At 37.3% G+C, this 13,457-nt stretch overlaps 1 protein-coding gene across 1 annotated transcript in view; it reads left to right on the top strand.

The window, feature by feature from the left end:
* The first annotated feature begins 2,757 nt into the window (after positions 1-2,757).
* DYRK1A (dual-specificity tyrosine-(Y)-phosphorylation regulated kinase 1A) overlaps positions 2,758-13,457 on the top strand; it is a 110,383-nt gene continuing 99,683 nt past the window's right edge. Inside the window, exon 1 of the mRNA XM_006886722.1 lies at positions 2,758-2,846. Within this exon, the coding sequence (XP_006886784.1) occupies positions 2,837-2,846 (10 nt within the window). The 5' untranslated portion in view covers positions 2,758-2,836. The remainder of the gene's footprint in view (positions 2,847-13,457) is intronic.

The following is a 13,457-nucleotide window of genomic DNA, read 5'->3' as shown; positions in this document are numbered from 1 at the left end:
CTTTTTAGTTTGTTTCCTCTAAGATACTCTGGTAAAGGGAACATTTAAGAGTTGGTTATATGCTGGAATAAAAATTCCTCTACTAGACTAACCTTTTGGGAAGTTATTAGTGCATCATATTCCTAAATTAATATGCTTTGAACAGTTAATTTACTTCTGAGCTTTCATTTTTATATGTGCTTTACACTTTTGAAATTGTTCAAGTAAAAGAATGAGCACAGGATTTAAAATAGAAAAAAATACAGCAGGCTTTTCTTACATATTTATGATTTTCTTACAGTTATTTCCCTGGCCTGCATGAGTTGCATCTTGATGTCAGGAATAATAGAGAAGTTGATACTTGGAGCCAGCTAATTTATCTGACCCTTAATTTCCCCATTGATGAAAGCCGCAGTGCCTTATGGAGGCCTGTTTGGAGATTAACATTTAGAAAAGGTCTGTGGTTGGTGCATAGTTAGCATTCGAATAAATAGTGATTTAACAGATGATAGGTGTCAGTTTTAGATTCAGCTAATTTTGATGTGTATTCCTTGCCTTTAGATTTTAGATGTAAAATTACAGTAATGTAAGCAGGCTAATTTCTAATAACTTTTTTAGAAAATTCTAGTAGTTAAGATAGTAGAAATACTATAATATCTCCAGTATACTTTTACTTTTAAAGGTATAAATAGTACATGAATACTATTCTACTAAGAGCATTGATAACAGATAGCATTGTAATAATTCTAATTTTTTATAGATAGATATTGATAATGCGTTTAAAGGACTTAATTTTATTTAGTTCATAGCTGTTTTCTTTCTACATGATCCATACTAGAATAGTTTAAAGACTGGCTTCTTAGGAAGAAATTCTTAGGAAATCTTTATGGGGAAAGATTAAATTTTAACTTTCTATTATTTTTGTAAGTAAAATAATGTAGAACTTTAATGTCTACCCTGGAGTACTTTGGTGGCACAAATGTTTAAACACTTGACAACTAAACTAGGAAAGAGGTTGATAGTTAGGCCCACTGAGAGGTGCCTTGGAAGACAAGACTGGTACATCAGAGAGAGCACAGCATTTAAAACCTTATGGAGCACTTTGCTTTGCACTGTTGGGCTCACTCTAATTAAGTGGCAGATAAGAACAGCTTTTCATCCATCCACCCTCCCACCCACCAACAAATTTGGTTCTAGTTTTCAGTAAGATTTTACTTGATGCCATAACAGCATCTGGATTGTGAAAGTTGTTTTCAGAAATGGAATCTGGAGCATGTTTGATTACAGATGTAGATAACTCCTAATTTTTAAATGGATTATACTTTTTTTGTTTTTGTTGTTGTTTATACTTTAAACCCTTGGAAGCAGGAGTGGCATCCACTTCCGTAAATAGCTTGCCTCCAGAAACCCTATGAACCTGGAGAAAGGATGAAAGTCACACATGTAAGTGTTGAGGACTTTTGTTCATAGGGTTGCCATGAGTTTGCTTACAACTCGATGGCACTTAACAACAACAACAACAGCAGCAACAACAACAACAACAACAACAACAACAACTTTTAAACACTGTTCCCGGAGGTTCTCTTTCAAAGAGATGCTGTCTGTTACTGCTATTTGAAGTACATACTTTGAGCTTTTAGAGTTGTCCCTCAACATTGTGGTGTTGAAGGGAGTCAGTGGTGTTGAAGGGAGTCCAGGGTCTGCCAAAAGGACAAACAAGTCTGTCTTGGAGGAAGTGCAGCCAGGGGACTCCTTTAAAGGCAAGGATGGCAAAACTTCATACATATCTGGGCATGTTTACTTGGATACACAGTCAACACTCATGGTAGTAGAAGTCAAGAAATCAAAAGATGCGTTGGGAAAAGTCCGATGCCAAGCACCTCTTGAAAGTGCTGACAAACAGTGATATCAGTTTAAAGACTTAAGGTGTACCTGATCCAAGCCATTTGTTTGCTGTGCATTTAAAAATTGGGTTGGTTCCGAATCAGTGGTACACAACACCACCAAACAAATCACAGTAGGAGGATGTTGCTCATCTTTTTCCTGAGGAGTGTTTGGTGGATTTGAATCATAGGAGAACTTACCTTTCAGTTAGTGGCCAACTCCATGTACTGTGCATCCAGAGCTCCCGTTTGGTGTGGTCGTAAGTTACACTTTAACCATATTTGTTTAAACTTTTGAATTGATGGAATTTCCAAAATGCAGATGGTTTTAAACAAACAAACAAACAAACAAACAAACAAACAAACAAACAGAATACTAGAAGTCAGTGCTCATTTAATGCTTAAAAATGCCTAAAATTTTATTAGTAGCAGTTAAGAACTATCTTGCCTTGACAATTACATATGTCAGTAATACACGTTCATTGCCATCAATTTGGAACAGACATGTAGCTGATCCTCCAGCAGGATTTTAGAGGATATAAAACACATGGATTTCTGCCACAGATGAGTTCATGGATTCCAACTGCCTGTCTTAGGGTTGGTGATGCAATTCTGTACTCTCCAGGCCACTAGGGTTGGTGATGCAATTCTGTACTCTCCAGGCCACTAGAGATTCTTTTTACATCCCCATCTATATCTATTTTATACAGTTATTGTTGATTTTGATTGAGGAAGGTGAAGCCACAGTATTTCCCAGTAAGCCTAACTAAATGTTTATAAATATTTTGAAAATTTGAACTACTTTGTTTTGGGGATTATTTTTATGTTTGATATCCTCAGTTATGGTTCATTGTCTTGCATCAATATCTCTTATCATAATCTGTTTTTCTTCACACAGTGTTGTAGTTTTGCTGCTGGACTCTTCCCTCCCTCCCCCCACCCCATCAGGATGATATGAGACTTGAAAGAAGACGATGCATACAGGTGACTCATGTTTTGAATATAGTAAAACTGGTTGAATATGGGAACTAATGGCAACCATTTGGAATGGTCTACTTGTTGCTAAATATTTGGTAGTGTGGGGCTTTGATTATTTTTATTAAATAATGCAAAAAATAGTTGGAATACTTAATAAACTTTGGGAATTTTCTGGTGATCACTGAGTTCTGGTGGCATCAATACAAATAGAATATAGAGATTGCTGGTGCTTGACCTGTTTAGAAATAAATAGAAAGTTAATACTTGAGTGGGAATTGAGTATTTCTTCTAAGAAGACAAGTAACAATCTTAGTGATTGAATGCATGTCTCCCTCAGATTCCTACTAGAATATAGCAACTCTTTTAATGGCTTAGAGAGTAAATGTTAGTATATTGTTAATAAAATTCTGAAAATTAAATATATTATACCCAGATGTATAATTCCTTAAGGATTTTATTTTTTCGTCATTCTCTGCTTTTCTCTTACTCCTTTTTGCTGCTTTTCCACTTCCTTTTTCTTTCCTTCTCTGTCTTTTGTCATTTGTATTTATACAAGAGAAGCAGGATGATGGCATTTTGACGCTATATCTTCTCTTTTTGGTTAACTGAGGTGCTTATTATGGAAAATGGAGGTTTGTTACATATGGCTATATGTTTTTGAAATATTTTGAAAAACAGGTATGTTTCTGAAAAGGCAGATTATGAGGTATTCTAATGGACTGAGTGATTTATATTTGTAGACAAAAACTGCGTGAAGTTATCTAATGTAATTAAATTTATAAAATAAAGCTTGAAAATGTGGCCTTTAACTGAAAGAGGAGTAACTATATAAATCTTGACTATGTTACTGATTACTTTGTTGGCTATTAGTTTTTGTGACTAGTTTGGGATTTTTGTGATCTGTGATGTATATTAGGATAATGTTGACATTTTTGTCTTTAAAGTGAGATTTCAAAGTTTGATGTTTTGGGTGTGTTTTTTTATATGGGAAATGTGCTTGCATAGTTATAAATTGAATTATAGATAAAATACATTCATGCAGGACTCATCATCTGTAAGAATCTGATGGTGACTGTTTAAGTCAGAGGTAATTGAGTAGTCATTTCCCAGCTCTGTCTCTTTCTTCTACCTGTATATAGGCATGCACCTAGATATTTGCCTGCCTTTGGGTACATGTTAGAAGGCACACTGGGTACACAGTTCTGACTGAGAGATTTGTTATGGTCAGTGTCATACTGAGGCTGCATACTATCATCATAGAGAAATCAGGGATATTTCTAAGAAATTTTTAGAATTTTATGAAAATTTTTTACTGTCAGATTTTATAAGTTTGACCTTTGGTACAGGAACAGTTTCTCAGCTCTGTCAGCTCCTGGATTGCTCCTTGGGCACTTTCCTGCATATTTGCTATACCAAGTAGATGCTCACTATCAACTGAGGTCAGTAGAGGAACAAAATGCTTTGGGAGTATCTATGGAGATAATTTAATTTGGATATTTTCCCTCATGAAATTTTGAAGTGACAAAGTTGATATTTTACTTTTAGCATGTCCTCATAAAGTGTGAGAGGTTCTCAAATATCTATTTTTTTTGAAACATTTATGGTCCCAGGCCAAACATATTGCTGTCTGAGTCATTGCCAGCTCAGAGCAACACTCCATTAGGTATCCAAGGCTGTAAATCTTAGGGAGAAAAGACTGCCCATCTTTCTTTCAAGATGTATTCCAACCAGCGACCTTTGATTAGTTACCTCATATGCTTCTACTATGTTGCCAGGGCTCCTTCAAGAGAATGAAAGAAATAAATACAGCTATTGAGATTGAGATTGAGATTATTAACAGCTTTAGTTTGCTTGGCTCCACAGTCAACACTCTTGGCACCAGCAGCCAGGAAATTAAAAGACGTATGGCGATGGGAAAGTCTGCCGTTAGGGACCTCTGTAGAGTACGGAAGAGCAGTGGTGTCACTCTGGAGACTAAGGTGTGCAATCACTTGCCGTGCGTCAGAACTGGACAATGACTAGGGAGGATAGAAGGAGAATTGATGCCTTTGAGCTGTGGTGTTGGAGAACAGTATTGAATATATCATGGACTGCTAAGAAAACAAATAGGTTCATACTGGAGAGGGTTAAATGGAGCTGCTCCTTGGAGGCAAGGATTCTGAAGATTTGTCTGACATATTTGGACATGTTGCAAGGAGGGACCAGTCCTTGGAGAGGGAGGGATGTCATGCTTGGGAGGGTGGAGGGACAGTTCAGGAGAGGAAGATCCTCTGTGAATTGGATTGATTCAGTGACTGGAGTAATAGGGGTAGGTGTGTCAGAGACAGTGAGATTGGCACAGGACAGAGCAGGGTTTAGGGCTGTTGTGCATAGGGTTGTTATGAGTCGCAGGTGACTCGATGGTGCATGAAAACATTGGATAGCTGTATTACTGTATTATTTCATTAATTTAATGAATGCGAGAAGGATTATACAAGTAGAGTTGTAATGTAATCCAGAATCTTTCTTTGACTTGGCATTAGCATGTAAGGAAAAAAGATCTAGAATGTGTTGGTTTTTTTTTTAATTAATTTTAATGAAAGTTTACAGAGACTTAGGTTTCCAGTCATTCATTGTTGCACTTTTCTCTCTGCCCACCCCTTCTCTCCAATTCACTCTTCTCCCTAAAAAGTAAAAGAAAAACTCATTGTTATGCAATACCTCCCCCCAAGTCCACTTGACTGTGCAGCCTTCATTCTGGACTCTTGTTATGACTATAATACCCAATCATATATCACTTTTAAACAGTTCTCTCCCTCATCTGTGTCAATGTAATATAAATCATTCCTCCCCTCCTCCCTTGTCTTCCCTCAACCCCGATGCCAGTCTCGTTTTACAACAGCGGCCCTATGCGATACTACTTTTTTTTTTAAAAAAAATGTGTATATATATTTCTATAGATTAAATATAAATGGTTTATTTACCATTTTAAAAATGTGTAAGATAGTTTTATATTATTATTAACTGCTTTTATAATTGTAATTAATAGAGGACTTTGGTTTTTTACTGCTTTGTATATACTTCCAACTGTTAGAATGTTTATATGTACTTGAGAGTGTCTGCTTTTTCCACATACCATTCATGATACTGACTTTATTATATGCTGGCTAAATGTAATTCTACTTTATACTCTTGTTTCATTGCATTGATGATGGAAAGGACATTGAAATAAGCATTGATTGATTAGACTTTTAAAAGCTAAAACTTTTAAGAGTTTGATTGAATGAGGAGGTGTGTGATGGGTGTTATGGGGTTCTTTTTAAATTATATTTTCATAAAGCTAGAGCTTTAAGGAAATAAAATTGAATTAGTTTTGACGTTTGGAAAACAACTTGCTTGTGTAAGAAACAATTTAACAAGGATTTACTTTATCAAGTATTATAATACTTGCATTGTCTACAAGGATGAATTACATGATTTCATGTCCTTAAGGTGCAAAAAATAGATTTAGAGGGGAGAGGTTGTTCTTGTTGTTGTTGTTATGTGCTGTCGAGTCGCCTGCAACTCATAGCGACCCTATGTACAACAGCCCTAAACTCCGCTCTGTCCTGTGCCAATCGCACTGTCTCTGACACTCCCATCGCAATTATCCCAGTCACTGAATCAATCCACCTCATAGAGGGCCTTCCTCTCCTGCGCCGTCCCTCCACCCTCCCAAGCATGATGTCCCTCTCTAAGGACCGGTCTCTCCTCACTACATGTCCAAAGTAAGTTAGATGGAGCCTCAGAATCCTTGCCTCCAAGGAGCCACCCGGCTTAACCCTCTCCAGGACAAATCTGTTTGTTTTCCTAGCAGTCCACGGTATTCTCAATACTCTTCTCCAGCACCACAGCTCAAAGGCATCAATTCTCCTTCTATCCTCCTTGGTCACTGTCCAACTCTCTGATGCATAACAGGTGATTGCGAAGACCATGGCCTGTATCAGACGCACCTTAGTCTCCAGAGAGACACTACTGCTCTTCAGCACTTTGGAGAGGTCCCTAACAGCAGACTTTCCCATGGCAATGCGCCTTTTAATTTCCTGGCTGCTGGTGCCAAGACTGTTGACTATGGAGCCAAGCAAACTAAAGCTGTGTACAATCTCAATCTCTTCACCATCCATCCTGATGCTGCCAATTGGTCCAGTGGTGAGAATCTTTGTCTTCTTGACATTGAGCCTCAATCCATATTGTAGGCTGCAGTCCTTGACACTCTGCAGCAGGCGCTTCAGGTCCTCCTCAGTTTCAGCAAACAGGGTTGTGTCATCCGCATAACACAGATTGTTGATAAATCGTCCACCAATCCTGACCCCACATTTCTCCTCATAGAGCCTAGCCTCCCGGATAATCTGTTCTGCATATAGGTTGAAAAGGTATGGAGATAGGATGCATCCCTGGCGTACGCCCTTCCCAATTTTGAACCATGCAGTGTTCCCTTGCTCTGTTCTGACGACTGCCTCCTGGTCCAAGTATAAGTTTCGCATTAGAACGACGATCAAGTATTCTGGGATTCCCATTCTTCTCAGAGTCAGCCACAGTTTGTTATGATCTACACAGTCAAATGCCTTTGCATAGTCAATGAAACACAGATAGACATTCCTCTGGTATTCCCTGCTTTCAGCCAAGATCCATCTAACATCAGCTACAATATCTCTAGTACCACGACCCCTTCTGAAACCAGCCTGGACTTCTGGTAGTTCTCTGTTGATGTGCTGTTCCAGTCGTTTTTGGATAATTTTCAGTAAAATCTTGCTTGCATGTGAAATCAGTGAAATGGTTCTGTAGTTTCCACATTCGGTTGGGTCGCCTTTCTTTGGGATAGGAACAAATACCGATCTCTTCCAGTCAGTTGGCCAAGTGGTCGTTCTCCAGATTTCTTGGCACAACTTGGTGAGCACGTCCAGGGCAGCATCTGTTAACTGAAATATGTCAATTGGTATACCATCTATTCCTGGAGCCTTATTTTTGGCCAAGTCCTTCAAAGCAGCCTGAACTTCTTTCATCACCATAGGCTCTTGCTCATATGTTGTTTCATGAAATTATTCTATGTCTTCCAATTCCTTTCGATACAGAGACTCAGTATATTCCTTCCATCTTTTTTTAATACTTCCGGGATCATTTAACATTCTGCCGAAAGTATCCTTGATTATAGCAACTTGAGGTTTGAATTTGTTCTTCAGTTCCTTGAGCTTAAGATATGCTGAGCGAGTTCGGTCCTTTTGATTTTCCGACTCCAACTCTTTGCCCATTTCATTGTAATATTTTGCTTTGTCATCCCGTGCTGCCTTGTGAAATCTTCTGTTCAGCTCTTTAGTATCTTGAATTCTTCCCTGTGCTTTGGCTTCTCTGTGCTCCAGTGCAATTTTCAGAGTCTCTTCTGACATCCATTTTGGTCTTTTCTTCTCTTCTGTCTTTGCAATGACCGTTTGCACTCTTCCTGGATGATACCCTTGATATCCTCCCACAACTCATCCGGCCTTCGTTCATTAGTGTTCAAAGCCTCAAATCTGTTCCTGAGATGGTTCTGAAATTCAGGTGGGATAGACTCAAGGTCATATTTTGGTTGCCTCGGATTTGGTTTAATTTTCCGCAGCTTTAGCTTGAATTTGCATATGAGTAGTTGGTGGTCTGTTCCACAATCAGCTCCTGGCCTAGTTTTCACAACTGATATTGAGCTTCTCCAGCGGTTCTTTCCACATATGTAATCGATCTGATTCCTATGCATGCCATGAGGTGAAATCCAGGTATATAACCTGCGTTTATGCCTCTTAAAAAATGTATTTGCTATGAATAAGTCATTGATTGTGCAAAACTCGATCATTCTCTCTCCAGCTCCATTTCTGTCACCGAGTCCATGTTTTCCAACTACTGAATCTTTTTAAACAATGTTTATACTACATTTTAAAGACACAGCTTTTGAGTTCATGGTATCTTAAATAAGAACAGAAAACATTTTCTGGTTAATGCTGTTTCTAGTAATGACTTTGAGGACATTGACAAGCTATTTATTAGCATCTTTGTTTGTTTCCCAGTCTTTTCACTTGAGTTCTGTATGATGGAGCTACCTACTGGAAGTCTGTCCTGCACACATTCACACCTCTCTCATTTATTCCCGTTAGTGATGAGTGATACCTTTTCGCCCAAGCCATTGTCTTAGAAAGCTAGGAGTTACTCTCTAAAGGAAGTGGTAACCAAATTTACCTTATTTTTGATACTAATCACTTTTTACAGTTGATTTAGAGCTGGCTTATAGCTGAACCTCTTATTGGTTCTTGGAGATTGTAAATCACCTTTCTCCCTCAGAGTCTTTTGTGGATTTGAACCACTTAACCTGCTTCTTTAGCCCTGGCACTCCCTTTGGATAATACCACCAGATCTCCCAATTAATGATATAGTGAGATTAAGTTGTGACAATCAAGGGCCCCAGAGTTCACAGTTTACATTAGGATAAAAGTAACATAAAGGCACTTAAATAATAAACCCTGCTTAACTCTTCTTTCTTTAATTTATTTGATAAAGGAACTTAGCCTTTCCTTTATTTTGGTTTATGCTTATTAACATCCCATGAAACATTATTTAGCCAAAGCTGCCAGACAGGATATTATGTTGAAATGGACTTCTCCTAAACAACCTTTTTCTTTAAAATAATATTTGTATGCTAGTCATTTTTAAGTTTGGGATAGTTCAGAGCATACAGAATAATAGTTTTTTCAAAGATGAGTATCTTTAGAAATTTGTATTAAAATGTGTTGGTATATTGATTTAACCTTTGCAGTAATTCCATGTAAGAATTTTAGAGATTAATTAAAAATACTTGATGTGGTAGAAGTTTAAACTTCAGATTCTTTAAATCATTTTAAAATGTGTTTTTGTTAGACAGAATGGATACATGAAAAATAACAAATACAGCATATTTATTTTAGAGAATTATGTCTGTACTTCTTCAGTACCGTATAGGGAGCTATTATTGGTCTAGTGGCAAGAAGTTGCGTGGCAATCCTGAAAGCACACAGTTTGAGGCACCAGCTAGCTAACTTCTCAAAAGGGAGAAGGGTGGCCAGTCTCCTGTTGTGCTATTATATCCTCTGAAAACCTGCTGGAGAGTCAGCTATGGATTGGTTCTTACTCTGTAGTACACAACAACAACCATTCATATGCAGAATAAATTAGGAGAATAGCATGTTTTAATATTTCAGTGTTGCTGATCTTGGAATTACTGTTCAAGTAGTCCTGAGTCTAAAAGAAGTTTACTCTGTTTTCCTTCCTATTTTGACCCTGAGCAATCTGATTTTATTCTTGTTAATTCAGTGAGACCTCTTTGATAATAATAAATCTAGTAAAAACAGAATTGCTCCTGTGTTTTAATTTTTCTCATTGAAAAAAATTTGGAAATTTAGCAAAATAGATAAAAGTAGATAATGGATAAACTTGATAACTAAAATTCCCAGAGTTCATTTATCAACAGCAGTGTCACATTTTTTGTCCTTTTTTTATGAAGTCTTTCTGAAAATGTAAATTATATATTCTATATTTTTTACATGATTGCTTGATGTTATATAAAAAGCCGCAACCAAAACTTTTTTTCTATGCCATTAAAAAATAGTCATCTGCTTTTATTTGGAACTTGGAGCAAGTCTAGAAACTTTCAAACTATAATTATTTCTGAGTTATGAACGACCTGACATTTATTAATGTGTGCTCATTTATATTTGTTGTATGGTCATTTTCTAGGTTGTTATGTGCTGTGGGGTCAACTACAACTTAAAGCAACCTTATGAACAAGAGAATGGAATCTTCTCTAGCCTATACCATCTTCACAGTCTCTGTTGTACTCAAGCCTAGTCTTAGAGTTTCTGTGTCTATAGATCCAGTTGCTTAAGGGTATTTCTCTTCTTTGCTGACTCACCTTTCCCAGCATAATGTCTTTCTCAGGGACTGACCTCTGTTACCATGCCCAAAATATGAGAGAGGTTAACTGCCCTTGCCTCTGAGGATGAATATTCGGAAAAAAGTAATTTTTAATTTATCCAGTACTTGTACATATTTTTTTCAGTCTTTTAAAAAATATTAACAAATGTTTGACTTTATGTTAAAGTAAAACTATTGAATATTATAATACATTCTTTTTTAAAAAAATTTATTATTTTTGTGAGTGTGTACCGTCAAATCGGATCTGACTGGTATAGGGGAAGATTGTTCCTCCTACTTCAGCAGAGCAGCTGGTAGATTTGAACCGCCCACCTCTGGGATTGCAATGCAGCTTCTTGCCACTAGACCACCAGAGCTCCCTTAAACATTACAGTACATTCTTAGGAGTCTTAATGCTTGGGTCAGATATAGACTTTTAAAAAAATTTCCCGTTTTTATTCTTAAAATTATGAATACTAATGAAGGAATTTTTTTTTTTCTCTCTTCAGAGGGGGAAGCGAGCTGGTGGGGAGGGGTGGGCAGGGAGAAGATTGCAGCAATGAATGAATGGAAATCCAAAACCTCTGTAAAAAAAAATTAAAAATGATGAATTGCAAAGGCAGGTTTAAAGAGCTACTTCTGAACGATGAGCTGGAACATTTGGAAAGTTCACAAGAACACATACTTAGCTAGAAATCTAGTTAAACTGTGGTTGCTCAACAGGTTGCATTCAATCCTGCATTTTCTTAAGCAGTTCTTCCTTACATTTGCCTTTCTCTTTTCCAACTCGCCAAGATTTGGCTTTATGTGCAAGAATTTTTCCCCAGTCTTTATCTACTTTGAGCTTGGTGATATCCACCTTGCTTGGATGAATGCTGTCATGCACAGTTGTACCATTAGCCTTTTCATGCCACACTTTTGATGTAGATGAGGTACTTTTTTCTGTACACCTGGACTATTTTGCCAGTTTGCTGACTTGTGTACTGTCCTTGCACCACCTTGACCTCATCTTACTTGGGAAGGGACATGAGCGTACATTGTACTTCTGCTTCAGCTCCTTGGTGAGCCAGTAGGAAGGACATGGTTTTCCTTTGTTTCCACAAGAGGAGCATTAAAATGGTGTTTTTGGTTCTTGCTGCTTTTTGGTCCGAGATCACGAAAGGGTTAAACTGTGTTAAAAGGGTGACTGCCAAGCATTCAGCAGCATCAGACTCTCCACACACCATACAGAGGCTTTGACAGTTTTAAGACCTTGATAAAACTTCTCAAAATCTAACGAGGATTGCTGTGAATAGAAATCAGTAAGATTAGCAATGAGTTTGAGTTGGTGGGTTTTTGTTTTGTTCTTGTTATTTTGTAACATGTTACAGTGGTACTAGCTGAGAGAGTGCTTGTATCCTAGTCTATAGAGAATTGCATTGCTAAGTCATAGGTCAACTCCCTAGTGGTTGGAATCCACCAGTCACTGTGCTCAGAAAGATGAGCAATTTTCTTTGAGGGAGAAGACTTCCCTTCTTTCTCCCGTATAGTGACTGGTGGATTCAAGCAGATGGTCTTTTGGGTTAGCATTGGAATATGTTAACATGCTATAACCACTTGGGATTCTTTTTATTAGTAACAGTTTTGTAGATATTTCATTCCCAGTATTATTTCTTTTTTTTAACAGTGATTTTTATTAATACTTTTATGGAATTAACACATACTTGATTATGTATTTTATGCCCTAAATAGTTTGTTCCTCAGTGTCAGGGCACACTGTAACTTAGCCTCTCTATTCCCTGTGTTTATCTAGCAGGCTGTAGTATGTGCTCAATGAAAACATAAAAAGCGATTTTTGCTGTATTACTAGTGGCTAAATAGAAGTACCTTGAGCTGGGTGCTTGCTTTTCACATTCCAGAAATGGTTTTAAAAGATCTTTTAATATTTCTGATTTTTATTACTTTTATTTAAGTTTCTCATTTTTAAGCAGCAAGTGGTGGTGGTAAAATGGTTAACTATTTGGTGCTAATTTGAAATTTTTGCAGTTTGAACGTTTTAATGCGCTCTTGTCCTGGTTTCAAAACCTTGCTTTGTTTGAATGACTCTTTCTTCATGATCACAATAAAGTGTTCTGGAATTCCCAGTCTTCACTACGTTACCTATAATTTGTTAGAAACTATGCATGCCAATTCCTTTACACAGTCATTGAAACACAAGTAACCATCTTTCAAGTTTTATCTACTTTAAGCTGAGATATATCCACGTCAGAGATAATAATACTTCCTGTTATGTCCTTTGCTGAATCGCGCTTCAATTTTTGACAACTCTCTGTACTACTATGGGTGTTTTGAATTATCTTCAGCATGATATTAATGATGCTACAGAAAACTCTTGCTCTGATATCTCTTCTGACTCATAGTAACCCTCCATTGCGTTTCCAGCGCTGTAGATATATGGGAGGAGACCAACCATCTTTCTCCTGAGAATTGGCTGGTTGATTTAAACTGCTGACCTTTTGCTTGGTAGCCTGATTCACTAAGGCACCAAGATGGTTTTTTTCCCCCTCTCATTAATGTTACCATTTTAAAATTCTTGGATTCTGTTGTGTCCACATTTTTATGAATGGACACAAATATGGATCATTTAGTTGGTTTGTCAGAGAATAAACAGGCTTCCAGAATCTCTTGGCAGAGAAGGGTGAGTCCGTTCAG

The sequence above is a fragment of the Elephantulus edwardii genome, unplaced genomic scaffold (assembly GCF_000299155.1).
Source record: "Elephantulus edwardii isolate Elephantulus edwardi_28Jun2011 unplaced genomic scaffold, EleEdw1.0 scaffold00051, whole genome shotgun sequence".
In the NCBI taxonomy this organism is placed as follows: Eukaryota; Metazoa; Chordata; class Mammalia; order Macroscelidea; family Macroscelididae; genus Elephantulus; species Elephantulus edwardii.
The sequence above is the reverse complement of the archived record's forward strand: the minus strand, read 5'-3'. Positions and strand labels throughout refer to the sequence as shown.